Below are 26,963 nucleotides of genomic sequence, written 5' to 3'. Positions count from 1 at the left end.
GTCACACTTTAGTTTAGACTGGGGTGTCTGTTGATTCAGACTCCTGTGGGAAGAGCAGAACTATTTCAAAGAATCAAGGAAACATTTTTTTAACCTGTCATCAAAGATCCTCTATGTTAGAATGAAAAATACTACTATAATAATATTACAATACATCAATGATACAATACACACAGGCCTAAATACTGGCTCATGCAATGCCATGACCTCAAAGGAGGATCTAATTAATTTCAGTCAAACAAGGAGAAGGTGGAGTCTCTGTCTCCCTCGGTGGAAGTCCTTTTTCCATCCTGCCACTGTCAACTGCTTATTAGAGCCTCATTAAAGAGGACAGGTGCAGCCACCAAAAGGGCCTCTTCCACCCTTGCTATTCTCACACACTCTACCAGCACAAACGGATGTGTACCGCTTTTGTGCAATTAAAGGGCTCCAATTGAGTTGTGTGTGTGTGTGTGCGTGGGGGGGGGACCTTTAAGCTACATACATGTTGGTGGTATTCAGACATGGGTTTAAAGAGGCAACGGTATAATGCAATGCAACTTTCTCTGCCTATTGACAGTGATTTGGGGTGTTGCAGTAACAAGCAGATGCGCTACACCTTCCTAAAATGTCACTCTACCCATTGTTGTGTCAAGCATCCAGCTGTCTACTCGTCATTAAATTAATTTTAATGAGTCGTCCCCTTCTAACCAGGAAGAAGCCTTAATCACCTTTGGGCACAAAAACCCCACAAACACTTTTGCCAGTTTTATGAGCAACCGATTAGCTCCTGATGGACTTTATTAGATCGGGCAGCAAACATGGAGAGAAACCTGAACTTTGTATTGTGAGACGCTTCGCAAAATGACAGTTTTCCCATGCGCATCTCAGCCTCAGTTCTGGTAAAAGCAGGAGCCGATTCCCCTCTGCACAGCACTGGGTGCAACTCTAAGTTGTGTAATTCTGTGTATTTGTGTACTTTGCACCGATTTCCGAGGTGAATTCTGAATTTTCAGCAAAGTAAACATGACATGGTATACCTGGTAGTGTTTTCTTCCCATTATGCAATCTAACTACTTTAATGCCCCTGCTATTTGTCATTGTGGCTAAAAGAAATACTAAAACACAACAGCTAATTGTGAAATAATTTTTGTGTTTATTATGTACACATACAAAGAGCATCATGTATTTATGATGAGAAACTTGCTTTCAAAAACTATTAACATAATGAGAAACATGAAAAAAAATACTGTTTTAAATTTTACAGTTTTCTGGTTTGTGAACAACAAAAAAAATGAAAACGCTCATAACTTTTGCCCATTCATTACAGCTTTTACTATTTAATTTATGTCAGACTTGTCAACTTAGCTCCTTGGCTCTAAACCTTAAATTTTCTAACGTACACAAACCCTGTATCTGTCCTTGTCCAGGTCACTCGTTGTAGCGCGCTAGTTTGAGGCGAGGCACAATATTCATGGACTGCAGCTCCTGGAAAAGCAGCTTGCAGGCGTACGGGATGCGCAGGGAGGAAACGTGGCAGGACGACTTACAGTAGTGGCACCTGGAACACAGAGAGAAGACAGGAACACAGAATTAGGCTGGGGACACACTGGAGGATTACCGGGTGGATTTCCACCAGATTTTCCCATCCAACACCCTGATCTGAGGCTTATCAAACATGATTATTTACAACCCGACATCTGGACCGGTCTCGAACACATCCTGTGGCATACGAGGATCAGAGACTCATTCCAAAGCCACCTATAGTAAATGAGAGCCGAGTTCACAGTGAGGTGAGATGGAAATGTTACATGAATGACAGTAAAGCGTACCTATTTACAGTCCTTGAAATTGAAATTTTGGGAATCCCTGTTCTACAATGAATCTAAGTAACCTAGCTACCATTACCTTTTTTCTGCTGAAGCCGCCGCCCCTCCAGCTCTGCCTGCAAACTGCACAGCCCACACTGACTGTGTCTCTCCAGCCACGGCTTTATCCAAATTCTCAGTTTTTTCAGTGCATATTAATGTGCATCATGTGAGTTCCCGTGAGATTAGAGGTCAGTGACGTTTCAGGAGTCAGTTGTTAAGTGTGTAATACTGTATTCTTGCTAACTGTCTAGTGTGAGCATAATTACAACTGAGAGAAAAAAACCTGGTTATGTGTGTGATGCAATACATTTTCAAGATCGGTTAGGATCTTAAATAATATTATCTTCTATAATAATATAATATTATAAGAACTCAAGGATTCATCTTTAGATCAGTTTAGAGGCCGTCAACGGGTTTCTGAGTTTGGAATAACTGAACAACAGCAAAAGCACCATCAGGTCTGCAGTACAGACAAAAAAGCCCAACTCACCACCCTGAGTATCCCAGAAGGCCGCACTGTCCGCACACATCCACCTCAAAGGCGTCACTGGAGATCATGAGGCGCTCCAGCAGTAACATGCTAGCTCCGTAGCCAATCAGACAGTCACGCTCCATCTCCCCCAGTCGCAGACCTCCGTCTCTGGAGCGCCCCTCGGTGGGCTGCCTGGCGGGGGGCGCGGACACACGGGGCGAGCACAGACAGGTGAGACAGAGTACAGAAACAACTGCAGATGACACTGTAAGTAGGACTACAGACAGCTTCTGAAAATCTGTTCTCTTCACAGGAGTTTAGGTACATGAGAGTAATATCTGTGTTTTTGCATAGCTATTTTTATTATTCATTTTTGTTTTTTGGTAATGGAATTACAATGAGACTAATGCCTTTACCTGGTAAGAACGGCTCGGGGGCCGCGGGCTCTGGCGTGCATTTTGTCGAGGACCATGTGCTTCAGTTTCTGGTAATACACTGGTCCAAAGTAGATATAGGCCTCCAGTGGTTCTCTGAGGAAAACACAACCGTTAGACATGAATATCGAGCTACTATAACCATTATCGAGCTCTATTCAACACCAGAATACAACAAATGAGAATTACGATTATAATTCAAGGACATATCAACATTTTGACTTTGTTACCCAGTGATTCCGGACGTGACGTAGTCTTTGCCCTGGTAGTTGTATCCGTAACGGATCAGATCCTCACACACATCCTTCACCTTGCTGCCTCCGAAGGCTGTACCGTAGTGAAACCGCCCGTCCAGGACTCCCGCCTTCCCGGCCAGCAGCTCAATCAGCTTCCCCACCTGACAGAAACATGAGACACACCGTTTGAAGTCCTGAACTACAAAACTGACACGGCTCATAATATACATCTTTTGTAATTCATATTCACTTGCGGGTGAGATGTGTTTACAAGTGTAGCCCTATGGGTGGGACCAGCAGTCTAAGGATGACTGATTTCAACTCTTCCACGGAGGTCACAGCCAGAAGACCCCTGACCCCGTCACATAAAAGGAAACACCTACTCTCATTTCACTCTTAGGCCACAGAAACATCCTCCCAGGCCAAACATTTCTCTGTCTTTTCCATGACAACCGCAGCTAGCAAACACACAGGGGCCGACTACTTTACCAGCAAAGATCATTAAACTTTACAGTGTAACGTACAAAAAGCTGGCAGAGACACGGTGCCAAGTTTCATGTCATTCACATTTACTAACATTCAACATTTTTGATGCACTGCGTTTGTTTGATAAAACTTGTACACACTGCTTCAGACGGGCTTCGCTGGCAGCCGTTTCCGCAGCAACAAATATCTGTTTGTGAACAGTAAGATTGCTGCTTAGCGTTGTCAATGGACGTGTGCTCTGGAAGCCAATGATAACCCAGAGGAGTAAGTAGTTGGGATAATGAGGTTTTTGTCTCAGAAGGGCCAATAGAAACCTATGAAGAGTGAGGGTCAACACAGCTACTGGTGTGACTCTGGCTCTTGTGGATATCAGACTGAGCTCCGAGCCAAAAGCACAAATAAGAATCGTGTTCGACTTTTGGATTGGGTGTCAATTTACCATTTTCAAATTAAACAAAAGCTGATTAAATTTCCCCATAAAAGTAGTCTGAAGTTAAAACAAAATCTGCTCTCCTGAAGGCGGCTTGCTGCGGTGAACAGTCGTACCGTCATTCTGGAGGGATATCCATGAGGGTTCATGATGATATCTGGACAGATGCCCGAGTCACAGAAGGGCATGTCCTCCTGTGGAACAATGAGGCCACACACACCTGACACACACACACACACACACACACACACACAGAGACGAGAAAGTTAAACAAGCTGAAGTCCATACACACATCTGTCAAAGACCAGCAAGGTGAATATACAACTTTTAGAGAACTGACTGATAAAGCATGATGAGTTCACATTAATCTTTAAATTCATCCAAAATGTCAAAACCATTCAAACTGAACTGCATTGTCCATTAACCTAGCTAACCACTCAGAGTCCAGACTAATAAAATGGGCAAAATGGCAGTAAAACTTGACTAAAATGTTAACAACGCATATCATCATTCTTTAAATTGTTTTGCAAACTGCTAGCAGCTTAGTGTGGACCTCCGGTTGAGTGTGACATTTCCATACTCATGTGGACAGACAGTCTCTCCTTTTGATTCACATGATGTGGGGGACAAGGGCCCTGGTAGCCAGGAGTTTAAGTGTGAGTGCAAATGTTTGCCGAGGGGCCGAAGCACTCTTCCCTGGCCAGGGTAAACAGATTGTAGGCCCATTTGCAAATGAAAAAAAAAGAGAGAGAGGAGAGAAGAGAAGGGAGCAGGAAGTGGAGAAAGGTGCTTAGCTTGACAGGGAGACCGGGATTACACATCCATGACTTTCAGTTCAACTCAGAGGAAGTGGAGGGGATCAACTTGAGAGGAGAAATTGAATCCGTGCACGTGGGAAAAATTCACTATTAGCGGACCAGTCACCCACACAGCGTGGACTGTTGATGCCTTACAACAGGATGTTGATTGGGAACAAGTGCAGCGATTTACTGGGCAAGCACATAAGAGAGGGAAAGTCATCCAACAGCAGGAAGGAGAGAACATGAAAAGAGAAAAAGCGAATTTTGGAGGGCCAGGAGAAAAAGTAAAAGGGGGAAAAAAAGAAGGAAAAGGCAGTAAAAGAAGTTTGAATATTGGGGTAAATGCTGAGTGAAAGAGAGGCATGAGAGGGAAATAGTGAGTAAAGAAACTAGAGGAAAATGGCTGAGAAGACCAACAGAAAAAAGCAGAGTGACGAAAGAGAGAGAGCAAGAGAGAGAGAGACACAGAGAGAGAGAGAGAGAGAGAGAGAGAGAGAGAGAGAGAGAGAGAGAGAGAGACACTAGTTCCCATAGCAGACATCCTTAGTGTTGTTTGTTTTGTGTGAAAGTGAATGATAAAAGAGGCATGAAATCAGCAGAGAAAGGCAAGACAACAGCAAGGGTCCAGAGCCCTCCATCACACCCCATACAGCTCCGCGGTGGCGGCTCACACAATGGGCCCCTACTACTGACAACCCCTCCACTTCTTCCCCCAACACCCCTTGCACGGCCACTACAGCTGTGTATAGGCCTGTGTGTGTGTGTGTGTGTGTGTGTGTGTGTGTGTGTGTGTGTGTGTGTGTGTGTGTGTGTGTGTGTGTGTGTGTGGGTGACCAGTAAATAATTAACTTATTCTGCTCTGCTGACCAGGGCTTATGAGACTAGTCATGAGTAGCTGGACCTGGGGTGGGAGATCTATTACTGTGGCCAAACTCACTTCAGAACACTCAAGTCAAATATATGAATACTATATATTTGTGAAACAACAAAATTTGGGATTTATACGTACAGCAGCCCCATTGGAACGCAAGTTTTCAGCGCTAAGTGCCCTTAAATCAGTATGTTGGGGTAAAAACACTGACATGACTGCATCTAAAAGTTGTTCTACTTCAGTTACACATCTGGGACTTTCACTCCGGATCGAGCTCTCCTCCAGCTAACCCCCCGGCGACCCCTGTCTTCTTCACTATCTGAGACAGAAGACATTGTCCCACCCCGAGTTGACCGCCCAGTGGCCACCACGTTAATGAAGTGAGTAAATTATGCATGGCGCCAGTTAGCTTTCTGATTAAAACATCATACCAGCCCTCTATAGGGGAGGTGCTGCAAAACAATGGAGGTTGTAAACACTTTTCCCAGGAGCAGCAGAATACTGCTGGGGTGTAATAAATTTGCATAGTCTGGCACAGGACAAAGAGCCAATTAATTGAAAAGCAGCCCTCAAAAGATGAGGACAGGGGGGCAGCGATGGAGCAACAGCCACTGGAACTTGACTCAACAAATGCTCCAGCGCAGAGACTACCAGAAAACTTTTTAGTTGCGTAAAACTTTTCACAACAAGCCGAGAGTTCAGCCTCAAAGAAATGAACGTTAATGACACCCTTTATGTTGTTACTTTGCACATATTCAGGTTTGAGCTCAACATGCTGCGCTGCTCTCAGAGAGAAGACAGTGTGACACTGCTGAGGTTTGCACCTTTCTGCCCGTGCCGACTGCTGAACTTGTCTCCTATCTCCGGCCTCCTGGTTTGCCTCAGGAGGATCTTGATGAGGAAAGCATCTTCAGCGTTGGACGAGATCATGACTTTCTCTATGTAGGAGTCTGTTGAGCCCTTATAGCTGCAAAGGTGAAGTGAGAGGACAGGAATAACCAACGTGATTTTCTTTATAGCAGGGTTGACTGAAAGCGGGTAACGTTTTGTCCTGTCAAACACAACATGTGATGAAAATATAGATTTTATAGGATGAGACTGTAAACTTAAGCAGTAGCTGGAGCAGTATGCTTCACATTTCCCACTTCCTGAGATGTACAGAAGCTTAACTGGTAGGTCTATAGTGAAGTAAAGCTAGTGGAGGTTGTTTGTGGACCACGACAATGTGAATGCGGTGGGGTGGATGGGTGTGGTGGTGGTGGGAGCTGCTGTGCGCTCACCTGACGGGCACGTCTCTGTACTGCGGCTGGCCTGGCTGGGTACTGCCCTCCAGTGGCGTCTGGGTGACAGTTGGCATGGACTTGTTCACCAACACCTGCTTGTTCTCCACTCTCTCACCTGCAGCACAGGAGACACATCGGTGTTTCCCCACACACTCTTAATATTTGGGCGGCCTGCCCAGGCAAATCAACAGCCCGCCAAGTACATTTTGGTTTTGGATTCATCTCGGTGCCGTGAGGCATTAAGCTGGCAGTTCTCGCCAACGTAGTTTTCACACAATCAAAATTTAATGCTGGCAAGCACAGAAAGTGTGTTGATGAACTACAATGACCAGAATTCATTGCACCTATGACGCAGCATGTGCTGCTTCGAGTCACAGCGTGTGACACAAACGGAATGGAGACTTAGTTTGAAACGAAGCCTCGATAATCAGATGTAAGTATAATAGTCAGCTAATGTTGCAATGCCATTAGTTCATAGTAGATTGAGAAAGTGAAAAAATACTGGGCTAAACGAAACGTCAAAAACAACTGGTCAACAACATGTGGTAAACACTGCACATAAAATCATCACTATGGCCACTCAAACTAATTTATATATTGTAGAACAAACAAATTCCATTATGTTTGTATTTTCAATGAAACATTAACTTGAGGCATACACTAGAGACTAGACACTAGAGTCAGGTGAAGCATGCTGGGTCTCTTTCCTGCTGCTACTCACCAGGGGAGCAGATGCCATCAGCATCCAGGATGCTGTGCCTCCAGATGGGCTTTCGTGTGGCAGCATCCAGCATGGGTCCCATCACCTTGTCGAAGGTCTGGTTGGTGTAGCGCCTCAGGGTGCACTTGGCGTTTTTATAGACAAGGCACCTGCCAAATCCTGGAGGGAAACATAATTACGGTTAACTGTTAGAAATTAGGCTTCCTAAGTGTCTGCTACATTAAAAGGTTGCCGATATGTAAACAATATCTTGAAATGACATCAGCCTTTTTTCTTCAAATCAAAATTTGAACACAAGTGAAATCAAGTGAAAATGAAGGTGAAGGTAAAGAAATTGTGCGAGGCTGACAAAATGCTCCCTGTCACTTTGACACAGACGGTTCTGAACCACTGAAGCTGTCTCACCCCTGTCCAGCGAGGCCTTGTTGAGGACCAGAGCGTCCTCTATGTCGTAGCCGCTGTAGCTCATCACGGCCACAGTGGCGTTCTGACCAGCCGGCAGCTTCTCAAAGTCGATCAGCTCGATAGTCTTTGTTTTCACCATTGGCTTCTGAGGATAGGCCAGCAGGTACATCAGGGTGTCGATACGGTTCCGCTGGTTGTAGCCGATAGTACCTGGAGAGAGGTGGAGAGATATTTCTGTTAAAACATTTTGTACACCATACACATATATGTATAAATATATATATGAAATGTTTTTTTTTTTAGATGTTTCACGACTTTGTTGCTTATATGTTGCGCTCAAACGATTAGTCAATGAATCGATTAGTTGATCAACAGAAATTTAATCGGTTGTAATTCTGATAATTGTTTTAGTCATTTATGAAGTAAATATACCAAACATTTGCTGGTTACAGCTTCACAAATGCTAAGATTTGCTGCTTTTCTCCATTTCATAAAATGAATACTTTGGGGGTTTCTTGGCAGCTGCCTAAATAATTAAACCAAAAAAATAATCGATTGATTAATCGATAATGAAAATAATCATTAGTTGCAGCCCTACTTATATGCATATTATCATTTTCAATGTCCTAAACTTCAACTATGTGTGTGTAAAGTCATTGTCAGTGAATCAGCCATTTCCTGAGGGAGTAGTTTATTATAGGTGTTTAATCCTCCTGTTGAGCGGAGCAGGGCAGGACGTGGTCTGGGCCGTCCCAGAGCAGCAGAGTGGAGGAACAGGGCGAGTTATGGCATAAAGCCTGGCCTCCCTGGAAGCCTTGACATTTGTCAGATGCTATTACTTCACAATCAGGCTACAAGCACAGAGTCTGTGATAATAGGCCGGGGCCACACAACCAGATTTGCACATGTATAGGGCCGTCCTCACAAAACAGACAAGGCAGAGGATATTGGGCCAAATATAGTTCCAGTCTGTGTTTTTGTAAAGATGGGGGGAAGGGAGGAGGGGACGGGTGGAGGAAAAGGGGAGGGGGGGGGGAGGGTTAGGGGTGACTGGGGCTCTTACGAATGTTAGCAGGGCCGTTTGGGGAAGTTTTGGTTACCAAGGAGCTGTGGGTGCACACTCTGTGGTCTTTCGCAGCTGAGCACACTGACCCCCTGAGCACAGCCAGAGCAGACACAATGAATTGCTAATGACACTCTGGGTGACTGGCAGGGAAAGGGCCTCCGCACACACACAGTACAATGGAGAACCTACACAAGCGCCCCATGTTTGATGTCCATGCGCATACACACTGACACACAGAGTGACACACACACACATACGCAAACCCTCAATCACACACACAAATGTATGCTGACAAGTAGTAGAGCATATTTTGGGGGTGTGGGTGAGACAAACCGATTGGCAGATTTAGCGGGGGTTATGTGTGTGTGTGTGTGTGTGTGTGTGTGTGTGTGTGTGTGTGTGTGTGTGTGTGAGGGAGGGTGGGGGGAAGGAATTGTGTGCGTATAAGATTTAATTACTGTAAGTATTAGTGTGTTTGTGTGTATGCATGCACATGGGTAAATACTGCAACTGTGTGGAGGATGTTTGACAAGGGATTCGAGATCTTCAAAGGCTGAGAGAAGCTGCAGACAGAAGATGCCTGCGCAGCTCAAGAGATGTCTTACCCATGGCCTGCTTGCCCATAGCGCACTGGTATGTGTTCCTGGGGGACTGGTTATGGTGGGGGTAGGGGATCAGACCGGCGCAGACTCCCAGTAGCGTGAAGGGCTCAATCTCTAAGTGTGTCGTGTCTCTACGGAAATACAAATGAATAAAAGCGGTGCTGAAATTAGATGAGAAATCCAACCGAGACTGAAAAGGATAAGAGGAGGTTTTTTTTCCATTTTTAATGTTGGGGCAGAAACCCAAATCAGTTGCCACTCACTTGTTAATCATGTGTTCGTAAAGGGCAATCTGACAATCATTCTCCTCGTTGACGTCCAGGTATTCCACCAAGCTCTCGTGCAGAAAATCTTCAAAGTTTCTGGGGTCAAGAAAAAGCGTGTTTGAGAAATCTGAGAAAATCAAGACGACAAACTCTATCATAAAAACAGTTGACAATTGACAATCTGCTATTGTAACACACATGATTACTGGAGTACAGAGGATAACGAATGTGCTCCTCTAAAATAAACCGAACAAGTAGCGCCCACATTCCCAGCCTCACCTGTAGCCCTGGGACAGCTCTTCAATGTGTCTGTTCTTCACCATCGGCTGTCCCTTCTTCACTATGATGTACGGCCTGACAGGGAACAACAACACAGGTTAGAGGAGAATATGTCAAACTGCACAATGGTCACTTTTTACCTTTTCTTTGTTGTTAAAAGTGACTTTTACAAACAAAATCTACCTCATGGGGTCCCAATCCTTGAAGTTTCCTAAATGTTTCTATTCTACATTTCACAAAGTAGGAAAACCTCTCAAACAAAACCCTGTTTCAGCCAAGAGTTTAAATTTACTGTGTAAGAACAATGCAATAAAACATGCAGGGTACAAGTGACCTGTTGGTATTAGAGAATTTTAGCGTTAATCAATAGAGTGTGTTCCCGACCTGCACAGTCGTCCCCCGTCAGAGGAGATGTAGACGCAGCGGTCGGTCAAGTTGGTGGAGATGGACACAAACTCATTGATGAAACCGGCCCTGCGCATGAGCCTGAAGGTGTTCACCAGCTTATGGTGATCTCGAATCACACCTAGAATGTTACCTGGGTACACAATACAAGACAGACAGGTGGATGGATGGACAGAGAGAGAGAGAGAGAGAGAAACGAATGCATAGTTGTAGTTGTAGTAGCGATACGTTTAGTCTACTGTCGTATTGTCGCACTATATGTGAGGTTGGGATACATTTTGTCCTGCACCCAGTGAGAGTGGGTAACTGTCTTATATTGCTTCAGCACCAATTAACCAAGTCAAACTCCTTGTGCACCCGTTGCACTTGAAAATTTACGCGATTCTGACTCTACAGCACACATCCATAAACTACAAAGATGGAAAGAAATAGAGAAACACACAGTGAAGCATACATTTAGTAGCGGACTCTGTACCAAACCCCCCAGAGACTTGCAGCGGGTGAATGCATAGCTAAAACCGCCTGCAGGGGTTGTGCTCATATCAAGTCTGACAGACAAATGACTGGAGAACAGAGGAGACTCAGTGCACTGCCTCTGTGTGAGGGTAGATTTGCAGGCAGCACGCTCTGAAGGGCTTTGACACCTGCTGCTACCAACTAATTAAATGGTATGGCAGCTAATATAATTTGACAGTTATCAGTGGCTAGAAAAACATATACAGTAATTACTGGGCCAAGTTCTGTCTCAAGAATAATACCTACTGGTGCCATAAAATTAATGACTTATCGGCTACCCTGTAAAATGCAAAACTGCCTTCTGTAAACTGGACAAAATAACAAAAATGTTTCCCTTCATGTTCGTAAGCAATGCATTCAAAACAGGGTGGATTAAAAGTTCTTTTCAAGTCATCAATTACTGAAGCAAAAGCAACCAGTACTAATTCTTTCTGTATTTATTCCTTTATTTGCCTGTGTGTGGGTGTGTGTGTGTGTGTGTGTTTTACCATTGAGGAATACCAGGAAGACGCTCGGGTAGGACAGCTCCTCTCCACACAGCAGGTTGACGTCCTCTACTCCCAGGTTGAAGGCCAGTTTGATGATGGGACCGTCCTCCATGTCTGTGGTGATGTGAGTCATCAGGGCCAGGTTCTTCACCAGACCACAGGCCTAGGAAGGCAACAAAACACCAAGTACAGCCATTTAAAAAAGGTACGCCCTAGTGCATTTACACATTCTAACACCACACACAACACAGGCCCAAGGACAAGAACACTTCTAGTTAGGCCTTTGTGATAACCAAATATTTACACTAGCGCCACATCAGTTATAACTGACTCAATGATAAAATTCAATTAAAATCTCAGGACAGTTTCGTCTGATTCTGTACAAGAAAAACAGGTGCAGTGGCTCAAGCGTGGGGAAGCACATCTCTGTATAGGCTGACCTGTCAATAAACATTCCTCCATCACAGCTTTCTTCCATGTTCTTAAGCATCACTAGGGTAAAAACCATTAAACCTTTTGAACTATGAAAGTTTAATGGATTTTAAATGAAGGCTGTTGCACACAAAATGTATTGGTATTTAATGTTAAAGCGCTATTTTTTGCTCTTCAAGAGTAGCTGAATTATTTATTTATTTCTAGAAGTAGTCTATAACCAGGCTAATGAGAAAATATTGACTGGTTTGTAACTGGACAGTGTGGAAATGTTTACAGCAAAAAACACTGCAATAAAGACACAAGATGAAACTTTTAATCATACTGCAATACATACTGTTGTATGTACTGTGGCTGGGTGAAATGCAACACTGATATCAGTTAAGAGTTTTTCTATATAGCCTATTTATAGCACTTTAAAATATGGGCCAGTGTGATATCTTTCTTTTTCTATTCATTAGAGTGCATTTCACAACACAGTGGTTAACAGAATTTTTGCCTTTGCAATTTCTCATTGACCATAAAATAATTTGCATAATAATTTGCAGTAACTGTCAGTGACAAAATTCTCATGAAACAAGAACTCATATTTGGCCTCTTCTTTACTTTTCCTTGGCATTTTGTTTATATCTATTTGTGTATATCTATTCTGTTCCATACATACTTTCAGCTTAGAGTTTAGCGGATGTTTGATGTGAAGAGCTGTTTGCTTTCACACAGACACACTGTTAGCATAAGCATAAGCCCGTCTCTGAGGTCAGGTGGCTCGTCCTGTGCAGCTCCACTCACCTCTCCCTCAGGAGTGTCGGAGGGGCACAGCATGCCCCACTGGGACGGCTGCAGGGAGCGCGGCCCGCTGACCTTCCTGGTCTTCTCAAACTGGGACGAGATCCTGGTCATCATGCCGAGGGCCGAAATAAAGGAGAGGCGAGACAGGACCTGCGTGACACCCTGACGGTCCATCTTGAATCTCTTCAGAGACCAGTTCCCCTGAGGACAGGAAACAAGAAGCACGATAATCCAACATCTGTATTCACAGTTCTTTATTATCCTGCCTGTGGATCCACTCTCATATTTTAGTTTAATTCCAAGACTTAGAATTATGATATTACTTACATAATAATAGTAATAATAATAATAATAATAATAATAATAAGATATTTTATTGATTCCTGTACGGAAATTCTATGTTTTGCTGGCCCCCCTCCACAGGTAGGTAAGAGGTCAGGCGTCTTGCTCAAGGACACTACAGCAGGGCAGATGTTTGCCAACATGGGGATTCAAACCCGATTCCTCCAGTTGAGGGCCATCTCTAATACCTCATTCATTCTTTAACTGAATATTGAAAACACAATTTATATAACTTGCTCTTACTCACCGTGGATATGGCATTGACCATGCCATTGGTGATCTGATCCTGGCGCATGTGCTTCACCACATCAAACTGAGCCGCTCTCTGCTTGGGGATGATCTGGTCGGCAATTTTTTTCAGTTCGGAGTTGAACTTCTTAAACAGATCCTCAAACAGCAGAGACAGGAGCTGGGAGGACAGAGGGAGTGGAACACGATGAGAGACTACAGTCACTGTAAGAAGTTTTTAGACGATATTATACAGTTGTTAAGTCTTTAGACGCTGAGTAAGAACAACAATAATTTCAGAGATAGAGCCGTCATCGTATCTTCAGGAGTCACACGGTCTAACTCTCAGATCAGCAGCTCCTCCTGGCACGCTACAGCTGTTCCTGTCCCTAATCAGCAAAGAGGCGCGTTCAGTGTCAGATTTAATAACCAGGTGTGCCAGCTCACTGATAAGCCTGACCTGGCCTCCCTCCCAGGTCCCTGTCCTCCTCCGCCAGGCCTACAGGAGGCAACCTCTCTCACAACCCCCACCCACCCAGCACATTAGCATACATCAAAACAAACAGGCAGCACCGCTTGAAATTAATAAAGAAATTAAGCTTCCGTTGCGCAGCCGGCCCAATTAGTTGAATGTCAGGGAACCATAATTGGAGAGTGAGGAGATTGCTGGCGTTGTTAGTGTGTAAGCCCCCTATTGAAAGGGGGCTCTGTGTTCCCCCCGCTCCTTACACAGAGCAGGTTGGGGGGGAAATTAAAGGCCTTAAGACAGCAGTAATTACATTATCAGAGCCGGGCCTGCGGATTAGCTCAATCGCTCCAGTCAAGGCAGCAATTCTATTGTCATGGTGCTGAAAAATCCCCATGCTTCCACAACCCTGGGATTTTGGTGCCGCTGCATATCTCCCTCCTGACAAAGCCAGGCAGAGAGAAATACAGAGGGAGGGGGACAAGGAAAACAAAACAGGGAAAAACAAAGCTGAGGGAAATAATGAGAGTCTTAATAAAAGACGGAGGCTGAAACAAAGATGCAGGTGAGAGATCAGGGCTGGAACAGCGTCTCTCCTCTGGCCCAACGCTGTGATCCATTCTCACTGAAGCATGCGTGTGTGTTATTGCTACGTTGCTACACACATTAAGTTAATAAGCATCATGCTTGTTTTGTTTTCTGGTGGCTTTAGATCAATATTGTAAAGAAAAGGGCTATTCTGTTTGACCGGAGCTCAGAAGTGAATGAGTATTTGTTTTCTTAATGAATCTGGATTTGAATTTTTAGTCACTTAACATGAAATATAATAACACAGTGACTGAATGGTTGATTTAATAAGGCATTGTGGAAGTGGTAAATGAGATCACATGGAAAACAGGTGCATGGGAGTTTACCTGTCCAGCCAACTCCAGACGCTTGTTTCCATAGTAATCTCTGTCGTCCACCTTGTTGTTCCCCTGGGCCAGGATCACCCTGCGCACCATCACAGCCAGGTAAATACACTTGGCCCGGAAATTAAACTCTTTGACCTAGGGACAAAACACAAAATGATTATAATGCTGAAAAAACACGACTGACTGGCTGTTTGTGAAATAAGTGAATTTTAATTGTTTGAATTTGTGAATTGAATTGAATTTATGAGTCATTGACTATAATGGCAACATCGCTGTCTGTATGTTTACTTACAGGTACGTGTGTGAGGATAAGTGAAGCCAGAAGCTCTCTGGCCTCCTCCATTTTGGTCTTCTTGGGCCCGCCCCACATACGCTGCCTCCGCACCTTATTCCCAAGGTATCTTAGAGCCTGAGACAGTCAGGTGGATACAGGAGAAGTCAGGGGACAATAAACAGTCCAGTTCTGTTAACAATCAAATGCTGCATTTAAAAGCATTTGGTGTATGTATTTGATAATAAATGATACATGATAATGTTTTTTAAAATGATTAAAATTGATTTTAAAATTAAAATGATTTTCTAGAGAAGAAAATGAGCACATAAAATGCATGCATCAGGGTTGTGGGAGGTCAATTTGTGAATCACAAAGGGCGCAACATAAACATGTACACACACACACACACACACACACACACACACACACACACACACACACACACACACACACACACACACACACACACACACACACACACACACACACACACACACACACACACACACACACACACACACACACACACACACACACACACACACACACACACACACACACACACACACACACACACACACACACACACACACACACACACCTGAGACCTGAGTCAGTGTTACTCTGGACTGCACTACAGAGGTCTACAAAGGTCAAAGGTCTATGAGCCTGAAGACTTTCTTGAAGACCACCCACTATGTCATCTGTATTATAAAAAAAAAAGGCAAATAACTCAGGCGCAACTGTGTTGAAAACACAATGCCAATCGTTGTCTAATGTAGAGAAATAACAAATAAATAAATAAACATCTAAGAGATTAAATCATAATTAATGTATATTCAAACATTTAGGCCAAGTATAGATTAATACAGTAAAATAAGATGATGGTTAAATTTGGTTAAGGCAGTTTATTGATCATAATCTGAAAACGGTGTTTCTTATGCCTTATCTGTCTTTAATAATATAGATTTAAGCCTCATTGTGCTCAGTACAATGACCCAATAGAGAGCATGAAAAGACATCAGAGAGACTGGCAGAGAGAGCGCCATGAAAGCTGCAGCGACTGGTTGCTAGGATGCAAATATGGCCTCATCAATGCATCAGTGGTTCCTCTTACAACATAATCTTTATGAAAAAACAAATTGGCCTATTGCATTCATCTGTAGACGTCAAAGAAAACACGCGGGCCTCCTGAATAACCCATGAAAATCATTACTTAATTGGCCGGTAAGACAAAGCCTTAGTCATCTGATCACAGAGACGAAGAAATACCTTGTGTCAACAGGCGGAGGCCGGACGTCTGTGTGTGTGTGTGTGTCTGTACATTAACATCCTGCTTTTATGAGACTATATAAACAGCCCGGCTGCAGAGTGGGCACATGTGCACAGATATGGACCTCTGAGGTACCTGAGTCTGGGTGAAGATCTGGGCTTTCTGGCACTCCTCCAGGCTAGGGGCGAAGTTGGCCATGACGTGTTCCTCTGTGCCGATCATCTGTACTATCTCCTGGTCACTCTCTACGCCCATGCCCTGTTTACATGACAGGCAAAGCGTGTGTGAGATTTGAATTAGGAAGAGATAACGGGGCACAAAGGTGTTTCAAGTAACTGTACAATATAGATGTACAGGTGATGGAGATGTGGTTGTGCGACCAGCGAATGGAGTGAGAGGCGGGACGGGAGAAAGGAGTGTGTGCACAGGGAGGGAGAGGTGAGCCGGGAGTCATCAGGTCGTCTGACATTTGCTTATGGAAATGTGGAGCTGTGGGAACTAATCCGACTGTCCCACACTGAATCTGAGGTTGTTTTCGCAGCTCTGCCAAACACAGGAAGAGCCGGGGAAAAAGTCACCCAGGACGCACAAGTGCACAGCAAACAAACCAGGCAGGCAAATGACTTCTGCTCAAAACACTCCGCTCTCAGCTGATATGCGTGGAGAGATCTGTCCTACGGGGGGAATGGAAGTTAATGATGCCAGCTGGACAACTGACATTTTCATCCACAGCAATGGTTGACACATGAAACTGAATCTGTTGAACGATTACTGAAACTACTGACTTACTTCTTTACAACCACACCTCTCCCTGACTACATGTCTTAATGCTGTATGTACTCATTTATCATAAACAGTCCAGGGATGCAGTCAAACATAAGGAAATATTATAAAAAAAACTCCCAAATTCTGAATGGAATAAAATTATTTCAGAGATAGACAGAATCTTTTGCTTTAACGTCTGGGACAACATCAAACAACATCATCCAGTGGTCTCACAGCTCCCCCTACTGGACACTTTGGTTTCAATGCTGTGTCCTTCAGCTGGGTCTGTGTTCACACTTTATGGACGAGATGTTCACCTTGAATATGATTGCGATGGGAGCGTCCTCTGACAGCGTGTTGTGCCTCAGATAGAATCGCCCCTGCTTGACAATCATATTAGTTCTGCTTTTCTTCTCGTGGGTGGAGCTGGAATTGGAAAGCAAGGTGATAAAATCAGAAGAGACAGGAGGTCTGATAATAAACACAAGCAGCTTCAAACTGGGAACTAATGAGTACAATAAATATTCAAATGGATTCAAATGGATATCAGTCACACTGCTACTGTGGAGAGATAAATCTGTTATTCTCCATCGCATCAAGAGGCAAATTCAGGTCAGTCGGTCAGGAGTGAGACACTCCGCTGTGAAAATGTATTACGGTTTACAGCACTTGAGAAAATAATCTTCTCCAAATTGTGCCTGTTGTTTATTGAGCAGCATCTACTTAATAAGACAAAGTTACATTTTATTGTGAAAATGTATCTTCACACTTTAGTTTCACACAACTCCCACAGTCCTCTTCTTGTATTCAGGAAGAAATACTCTTGTAGTCTGTTTTTGACGACTCATGTCAACATCTGAGGAAAACTCTCTCTCTATTGGAAATACATATCTTATCTTGTCTGACATGGATTATGGCTGATATTGGCAATTTAACGATGTGTTTTGAAATCATTTAGTTCACTAGCTGTATCTTGCAATACCACAAATACCGTACACAGTGAGACTGTATAGATTCTGTACTTGCTTTAATCTAATTCAATCTCAGTCATTGCACTGAGCTTGTTCGGACAGCTGTGACAGCACCTGGTAACGGAGGCTCCGACTGCGCCCTTCCTGTCCTGCTCTACAATGATGCGATTCTTGGACAGCTGCTCTTGGATCAGAATGACCTTCTCCTGACCTTTTACAATGAAGTAGCCCCCTGTGGATAAACACAGGACAGTGTGATTAAACCATGACTGGGAATGAACAGTAACAAGCTGTAAGTAGTAGTTATATGCACATCAAATAGGTGCTGGGCTGCTCCAGCAATGGTAGATAAAGAGAGTAAAGCTTGCACACTAGGAACTCCATTCATAAATCTTCATTAGACAACGTTTCCATCTAAATACACGACGAGGGTCCATGTAGGACCGAAACATCTAATAAAAATGTATAATGAACAGTAACAACACATTTCTTGAGATCTTCCTCAGTACTGAGTTACTGTTGTCGCTCTGTGTTGCCGCTCTGTGGATTGTGAGAATTTCAAGATGATCATGTGGTGATTCTCTACCTGGATCCAGAGGACATTCATTGAGTTTAGAAAACTCCATGGGCGTCTTTCCTGTGAGAACACAGTTTGAGCTGCGCAGCATGATGGGCATCCTGAGGAAACAGGAACAGAATATCATGAGTAAGACTCCTGTAAATGCAGAGGATTTTGAACTGTTTTGTTGCAGTTATGGACAAAAAATGTACAGGTGAACATTTGAATATCGCCATCAAGTCACATTGTGAAAAAAATTCAAATTAGAAGAGTTAAGATGAGTGAAAGGATGGTGGAAACTGAAGGGTCAGGTTGCAGCCTGAGGAAATGGGTTCTCAGCCTGTGATGGATGAGGAGGATTGACTGAAGTTTTGACTGTGAATGATCAATCCCAAACTGAAAAACACAAAAGCAGAAAGTGCGCTACCTTCCGATGGGCAGCGCGTTGCGGATGATCCTCTGACTGCCTCTAGTGTACTCGATGTCCACTGTGATGGACGCTGAGTAGGTCATGTCTCTCAGACGGCACTGGTGGAGACAAAAGGAGCATCTGATGAACTGGATCTCAAGAGCAACGTGAAATGTTTGACAGTGGATTATTTTTCTCAATTACAGTTACAATTTCCCATTTGGCAGATGCTTTTATCCAAAGTGACGTACACATGAGATTTTAATACAACACAAGCAAAGATCTAGTCAGGAGAGAACAACGAGAGTAAGTGCCATAAAGCTAAGTTCTAGTCCGACAGGACATAGGTGCCATGAGGCAATGCATAGAGGCAATGCATAGAGTGCATACAGGCAGATATATTGTTTTTTATTTTAAGAAATTACACAATCCATCAGGTGAGAAGGTGCTGGAGAAAGAGCTGGGTCTTTAGCCTTTAGCCTTCAGACAGTCTCAGACAGCATTATGGCACACTGGAGCAATTCTCACAGAAAGTGACACCTTTAATTAAAATATCATGTCAAAAAGACAACCAAATATCTCAATTAAGGAAAAAGATGTTGATCAATAGCGAGAATAACTCCTATTACCACAACAGTGAGATGAGACATAGAGCCCACATTAAAAAACTGATATTGTCCTTAATATTACACAACAAACCAAGCTCACCTCATGAGGAGACACTGGTCTGGTTACATTGAAGCTCTCTTCAACGTCAGGCATGCCGACATAGATATTGAGGTATCTGGAAGGAAAGCATTTCAATTATTTTGTGTTCATACTGTGTCTAAAAGTGTGTCTTGTTGCATCTGTGTGAAAGTTGTAGATTAATGTTACTGGAAAATTCATCTTGACTTACTTGAGGTACCACATTGGATCAGCGTCACTAGTGATCTTTTCATTTGCTTTCATAATCTTCTTGATCTATAAAAGAAAACATCCATATTTCCATCAAGATACAACTGGATCAACTTTAAGAAACACTCATGTTAAGATCATATTTTACCTCCACATTGATGAAATAGTTGAAAGAGTCAATGTGCTGCTTCACCAGCCCCTTCACCTGGGAAAAACAGATGGTTAAAGTGTCAGGAGAAGTGAGAATGAGGCACACTGAAATAAACTGTACATTATCTGGTCTGAATGATGAAATGAAGACAAAATGGCTGGGATACAAAACAGATCTGCACTCTGTTACCTTCAGGAAGGCTGGCAGCAGTTTCCATTTTTCCTGTCAAAAATAAAACCCATGTTCACCACTCGCTCCACAGGATTGTGTCGACAGACACTGTAGTTAACAATCAGGAAGGAGAGCCATTTGCCTTACACACTGTTCATATTACAGCAATAGCAATGACAGTGAGCTTTAACAAATGACTCTAAGCACCAAGACCTTTTGGCTGACTCTTTTCTTCTGCCAGCATCAACAAGGGTTGGAGCGATTCATGAATTGAATTGAGAATGCGTAGTAAATTCCACTTCAATTCCTGGAATTGGAATTGAAATTGCACTCAACTCTAAGGAAACGGAACTGGAATTGGAATGACAGGACACAGAACTGAATTCCACTAAATTCCATGAAATTCCACTTCTAAGAGGGTTGTGGGCTTGACATGCTCATCATTATGAATCAAATATTGTGAATAAAATAAAACACGGTTTATGTAATCGCAGACATGTGGGCAGGAGAAAACACTGAATTTCACTGAATTTCATTGAATTTAATTAAACTTCCTGAAATTCCAATTCAGTTTCCTGTACGTTTTTTCAAATTCATATTCCAATTCCTCGGTTGAACTGGAGCTGGAGTTCATTCAGGAATTGACCTCGGTATGAACACCTGGAGGTGCTTAAATCACACCTAACTGAAACATGAGCTAGGTTAAATAACATATCACGCTGTAATGCTGTTTATTATGCTTCACTGTGTTATCTATGTCAATATTATTCAGCCCGGTTCGCCAACCACGCTCTCCGTACTCGTGGTGTGAAACATCGCTGTCGTTATTTCTCTACTAAACTTACCGCGACCGTGTTGACAGGAGCCGCGAGCTGCTGGGGCGTCATGTCCCCAAACTCCTCTCCAAACACCTCCATGGCTGTTTCTATCACTCAATCGCAAATAAGTAAAATCGTGGACATATTGTCAATGTTTATCCAGGCACAGGAAGCTGCTACAACATGCGTCCCTACTGGTGTTGCAGTGTAAAACGTCCGTGTGCTGCCTGGGGGAAAAAGGAGCCAGAATGTGTTCCGCATGTTGCAACGTTATCATGGTAATTTCTGGTCGGGAGAAATAGAGGAAATAAACTTGATTGCTTTATCTAATATATGGCAAGTGTCGGTATAAATACATATATTTAATGTTTAATAGTCATGCTATTCACAAATCAATCAACACTCTTGATTACAGTAGCACAAAGAAATGCTTTAAGTTTATTACATCGGTTAAATGAAACAAGACAGTCTTTTTCTTTTTATTGGCACCAAGGACATCATAGAAAAAAGTCAAAATTTAAGATTAAAAAAAAAAGCAACAGCCAGTTACTTTGTAGAAAAGGTTACATGTGTTAATAATAATCATGTGTGCCTACTATATATGGTCCTGAAAGAACATTAAAACCTTGCATTTGCACGTCTATTTCCTGCTTATCCTACGTAGGTTTGTGCAGTATTGACTGAACCATAATCTGCTAATGTCCCTTATGTTTTTAGCATAATCTATGAGACGTAAACATCACTGGGTATAAAAACATGGAGTCAGTTTAGTGTGAATGCTGCCTCAAATGCCTGCTGTTGCTGCTGAGCAGTTTTGGGTAGGCCGTGCCCAGCGAGCGTCCGTGCCGGATGACCACCAGCTCCATCTGGCACTGATCGATGTTCACCAGCACAGTGGTGCTTCGCTCCGTGTTCATGAGGAAGACGATGGTGAAGAGGGCCATCTCGAATTCTGGGCTGGCCCCGATGAAGGCGCTGCCGACCGGCTTCACCAGGCCGTGCCAGCTGAACTGCAGGTTCAGGACGTGGTCGTCTTGATCAGGCTGTGGAGGGAAACAGGGAATCAATGAGATCAGACACACTAGAGCAGTCATAACTACACTTTTCATATAGTATTTATTGCATCTGTATTGTAGCTTATTTTATCATGTACTATTGTAATATGCTTTGGCAACACTCAATACTACCCAATTCATGCCAATAAAGCTTTCTCTGAGTCTAGCATCAAATTGATTTACATGACAACAGGCTTTGTTGTTACAGTAGAAACCTCTGGCATGAATTAGTCATGATATTTAACAGGTGTGTGTATCTCTATTCATGGACTGAATAGATGAAGGTCTAGGAGACCGTAATGTTTTCTGGACAGTGTTTTGTCACTATGTAGCACTTTTTGAAGTCAATTTTACATCGGTGAAGTCTCTTATGTTTGGACATTACTTTTTCTGATAAGAAATATTCACTACTAGGGCTGGGCGATATGGAAGAAACTATATATCATGATAATCATAGGGATGTTTATCAATATTGATATATATCATGATATCTGCTCACGCTTGTGAAATCACATGGTAATTGAACCAACTGATGTTCATTACATTGCATTGCATGATAATGTCAATATCAAACCAAAACTATGTAACTCCAATGATATTCCGTAAAAGATGGCAGATGTCATTTTGTTAGAAATTAGAGTTTATATATGCTTGGTATCATTAATTTAGACAACAGAATTGGCTATCACAATATTTCCGATATCAGAATTTCATCACAGTATGACTCTTTTAAAAATGATATATGATAATATTGAATTATCACCCAGCCTTACTGTGTTTTTTCTTGAAACCAGCACACCTTTAGTACATATGTATCTATGAGGACCTAGTAGAGCGCAGAGGACTTTAGTTTTTTGTTACAGTAGAAACAGAAGATTTCTTCAGCCAGACAAACTGTTATACTCACTGTGTCATGATCCCTGGCCTTGTATCCTTTGTAGTCCAGGTGCCTGTTCTTCTCCTGCAGGTAGAACTGGATCCAGTTGTGGAAACCGATGATCTCTCTTCCAGACCTCGTCTCTCCAACAAACACGTGCTCGAATCCACAGGAGTCCACACTGTTGAGTGTGTTAGATTAGAAATATGAAAATCTCACACAAAACACACCCTCAGGTCAGAATATTCAAATAATCTACATTAACAAATCCTTTGATTGCTTTCTGTTCAGTTTTATCTAGAAACTGATTTAGTTATGAATCTAACAAAAAGGCATGGGCTTTAGTTAAGTCTAAGGAAGCTTTGTATCTCACCCTCCGTTTCGGTCCCTGTGGTAGAGGTGGAACCAGATCAGGTACAGCTGACTCCTGAACGACCTCAGGTCAGATCTGGACTGGCCTTTGCTCACCAGGTACTTATGAGCCCGCTGTGAAGAAATCAGAAATATGACGATTAATATCAATACAAACCGGACTCAACTGTGAGAAGATCTCACATTATAGAACAGATCAATGAACAAAGTGAGTGAAAGCAGATTGTCTGGGTTGAACAGACTCCACAGGCCTGCATGGGACAAATATATCTGAACTTTACATTTATTCACAAATATCACACTTTTTAACTATATATACACACCTTTTGACTACAGGTGAAATACTCCTAAATCCTACTATGTTTCTAGGAATATTTTAAATGTTCTGCAAGTGCTATTTCAGTGTTATGAATATATAAAATTATATGAAACATGTTTTGAATACGTATTGACATTTGGCATTTGTGGAGAAAACAATCATATATGAGAAATATTATGGACGGTCTAAGGGAAAAATAATTATATTAGTACAATATTTGAATATTTAGAAATTATTAGCTGTTACATCTTGGTGCTGTTTTTTATTTTTTTTTTATTTTAATTTTTTATGTACTGTTATCCTGCCTCAATGTTGTCCCATGTTGAACTCTGCTAGCTGCAAAACAAATTGCCCCTCGGGGAAATAAAGCTTTACTCAGTTTGGATTATTATATCTAAACATAATAAAAAAGCTAATTCCTCCACAGATATATAGCTACATAGTTTAAAAACATGAATTGCTGTGGAGAAACTCTACATCCTGTAATGAGCTTGATTACCAGAGGGTGAATCACACACTAAACTGTGTATTTGTCCTCTGGAGAAGACACTTGAGGACCTTTTGTCCTGAAGTGCAGCTAACATCATCCTCCTCAGGTCTTTTCTGACAAATGCGCCTTTCTTCCAGATAAGACAAGTCTGTCCGCGTGTTTTCAGGGATCCTCTCTGGGGAGACTGCAGAGGCCAAGACAGCATTCCTCAGCTGCACACAGATGTTTTAGATATACCATTGTCCGACATCATGAGCTGATGCATTCAATGAGACAGGAAGAGACAAAAATCCCTCTGGAGTTCAGCTGCTCAGACCGCAAAGAGTAGCCAAGGAAAACAAACACAAGTTTCAAGTTTAAAATTACAATCTAACCATCCAGACTGAGCTGCAAAACAAACAGGCGGAATAAAATGAGGTCTGCAACAATGGGAAATATTTTACTCATTATGCAATACTGCTGATATGTCATTATAAACACAGACAGAAGTATGTGAACTGTTAGAAGGTGGTTTGGTTGTAACATGTCAGCCTGACCTTCATGACCTCTGTGTCTAAGACGGCATCCAGGAAGAGGTTGATCTCCGTCCGCTCCTCTGTGGAAACGTGTTCTGCCACGCCTGTCGACCGCTCATAGTTGTCCAGGAGCTTCATGAAACCTGCAGACGGTTAGTCCACTCAGCATTATGTTGGTGGAAGACTCAGATTACCTCATTAAAAACACACTGAGTGAATATATTATAGTTATAAACTGCAAGGGTGGAAGTAACTAATTCCATTTACTCACGTTACTGTAAGTGAGTAGCTTTTTTGTGTCCTTATAGTTTTTTGAGTTTGAACTCTTTTCTAAAAAAAGTAACTCAGTAACTTTTACTAAGTACATTTTAAATAAGCCACTTTATAGTTTTACTAGATGTTTAGACCAGTAATTTTTTTTCCACTAAAGTAAAATATCAGCAAAGAAACAATACTGATACTTTAGTAGGACACTGTAGTACTCTTTCCTTCACTGCTAAATTGCTATACAGTCTGTTACAAAGACACTCACGGGAAACAGTGGTTGTGCTCTGCAGTTTGGTCTCATTCACCTGGGAAAACAGAGGCAGGGAGGCATGGTCCTGTACAACATGGCTGCCTTGGCTTACGAAACCAGCTTTACCCTGGAAAATACAACCACAAAAAAACTTTGTAAAAACAGAAATACTAAAAAATGTTGACTTGAAAACAACCAAAGTTATGTTCCACACCTGAACAGAGATAGTGTAGTCTATCCCAGGATTCATACGATTCACATCCAGCTTCCACAGCTCATTGAAAATACTGGACAGCTCCTGGTTTACAGCTTGTCTGTGAAGTAAAGGTCATTTAGAAGCAACAAACAAAAACTGTCAAAGGCTGACAAATTGCACACTGTATAATTAATGGGAAATGTTATAATGTTGATATACTGTACCTTGATGCATTCAGTTCACTGAAAAACACTGCAAGCAGCACAAGGAGTCCACAGAACCTGTGTGTTACATAACATTTAGGGATGTGTCAGATACATTAACATTTCTATTAATCAATTTAAAAGTGGGAAAAATCAACATAGGTTATGCTTAGTTCATCTAATTCAGCCTGTAACGTAAAGTGCACTTTAGAAAAACCTGAATATCTCAATTGGTTGTATAAGTATTCCCACACATAACTTCAGACAGAACCCAGACACCAGCAGGATCAATTGCAACATCATGTTTGCTCTCGAGTGCTTCTCTTACTAATCTCCAAAACTCAACTTGTCTGTACAGGAAAAAATACTTTACAAATGCTGTTAAGATGATTTAGACAAAATGAAAACACACCTTGCACCCATGGTAGTCTACTTGTTGAAGCCTCCACTCCGGCAGTGTAATGTGAAGTACAGCGACCACTTGGATTTTACCGTCCGTTCAGTAGAAACCCGATTTGTAATCAACAGGAATCAACCATGTATGTATATCAGCCGATGCAGGTTGCTGTAGCCAACTGAGCATGCGCGATCTAGATAACACGAGAGCTCCGGTGTAAAGAATTTAAGCAGCGAGCCACCAGATGGCGCTCTGCTTCACCGTGTGTGAAGTACAGCGTGGAGTGGCTTATTACTGCCTTATTAAACACACAAGTAATACACAATTTTATTTAAAAAAAATAAAAAATTAAAAAAAAAAAAGGAGGAGAGGAGGGTAAAGGTTCAATAAATCTTTTATTTTTAATCGAGGATAATTACACTACCACACTAGAGCAGTGGTAGTGTAGAATATAATCCTATGTGTTTTCAAGCCTAATCACTACAGTGGGATATATATAAAATATGTACAATTATTTGATTAATCTATCTGGAAGACGGGCGTTATTAGACAGCACATGCTGTTAACATTAGCAATTTGTCTTGAGGAGCAGGATGTTAGGGACTTGCTTTTGATTGGCTGCTTCCCATAGAGCGTCTGGCAGGGACTTTACCAAGTAACACATCTGAAATACATAAAAATATATTAGGAAACTGCTTGATTAATTTGTTGTGTCAAATATCTTATAGCTACAGAGAGTTATCTGGGAGGAGGTTTGAGGCATCATTTATTTTGAAGCCCAGCAGACTGTCTGGAACTGATTTGCTGCCTGGAAGATAGTCTTTATTATTCCATGGAGGGCCAATTGAGAGCTGAGCTCCCTTTCACAATGACACCCTGCAATACAAAATGAATTGCACAGGCCTACTATGCACGTGTCTATACAATACAGACTGACTTGCAGTTCATTCTAC

General features: G+C 42.4%; 2 protein-coding genes across 2 annotated transcripts; both read right to left on the bottom strand.

The window, feature by feature from the left end:
• Positions 1 to 1,160: 1,160 nt before the first annotated feature.
• polr3b (polymerase (RNA) III (DNA directed) polypeptide B) lies at positions 1,161 to 21,234 on the bottom strand. The gene is made up of 28 exons (XM_071537707.1): positions 21,097 to 21,234; positions 20,270 to 20,302; positions 20,078 to 20,134; positions 19,931 to 19,995; positions 19,741 to 19,816; positions 19,051 to 19,151; positions 18,651 to 18,742; positions 18,179 to 18,296; positions 17,411 to 17,519; positions 16,464 to 16,586; positions 15,074 to 15,190; positions 14,782 to 14,916; positions 13,421 to 13,582; positions 12,832 to 13,032; positions 11,611 to 11,773; positions 10,586 to 10,739; positions 10,202 to 10,276; positions 9,920 to 10,018; positions 9,660 to 9,787; positions 7,989 to 8,198; positions 7,584 to 7,742; positions 6,860 to 6,977; positions 6,404 to 6,546; positions 4,025 to 4,128; positions 2,987 to 3,153; positions 2,739 to 2,852; positions 2,341 to 2,514; positions 1,161 to 1,540 (listed from the first exon to the last, which is right to left on the bottom strand). The coding sequence occupies exons 1-28, from the start codon at positions 21,166 to 21,168 to the stop codon at positions 1,411 to 1,413; spliced, it is 3,399 nt and encodes a 1,132-aa protein (XP_071393808.1). The 5' UTR covers positions 21,169 to 21,234; the 3' UTR covers positions 1,161 to 1,410.
• Positions 21,235 to 21,478: 244 nt separating this feature from the next.
• endouc (endonuclease, polyU-specific C) lies at positions 21,479 to 26,164 on the bottom strand. Its single transcript, XM_071537728.1, has 8 exons — positions 26,026 to 26,164; positions 25,635 to 25,691; positions 25,429 to 25,528; positions 25,230 to 25,341; positions 24,719 to 24,840; positions 23,375 to 23,487; positions 23,032 to 23,182; positions 21,479 to 22,112 (listed from the first exon to the last, which is right to left on the bottom strand). Exons 1-8 carry the CDS (start codon positions 26,034 to 26,036, stop codon positions 21,837 to 21,839), a joined length of 942 nt encoding a protein of 313 aa, XP_071393829.1. The 5' UTR covers positions 26,037 to 26,164; the 3' UTR covers positions 21,479 to 21,836.
• Between the last annotated feature and the right edge of the window lie 799 nt (positions 26,165 to 26,963).

Source organism: Centroberyx affinis, unplaced genomic scaffold, assembly GCF_046629955.1.
Source record: "Centroberyx affinis isolate AG114_WGS23_722 - 3 ecotype Tasmania unplaced genomic scaffold, CSIRO-AGI_Caff_v1 ptg003110l_1, whole genome shotgun sequence".
NCBI lineage: Eukaryota > Metazoa > Chordata > Actinopteri > Beryciformes > Berycidae > Centroberyx > Centroberyx affinis.
Note: the sequence above shows the minus strand (reverse complement) of the source record. Positions and strands in the feature narration are given on the sequence as shown.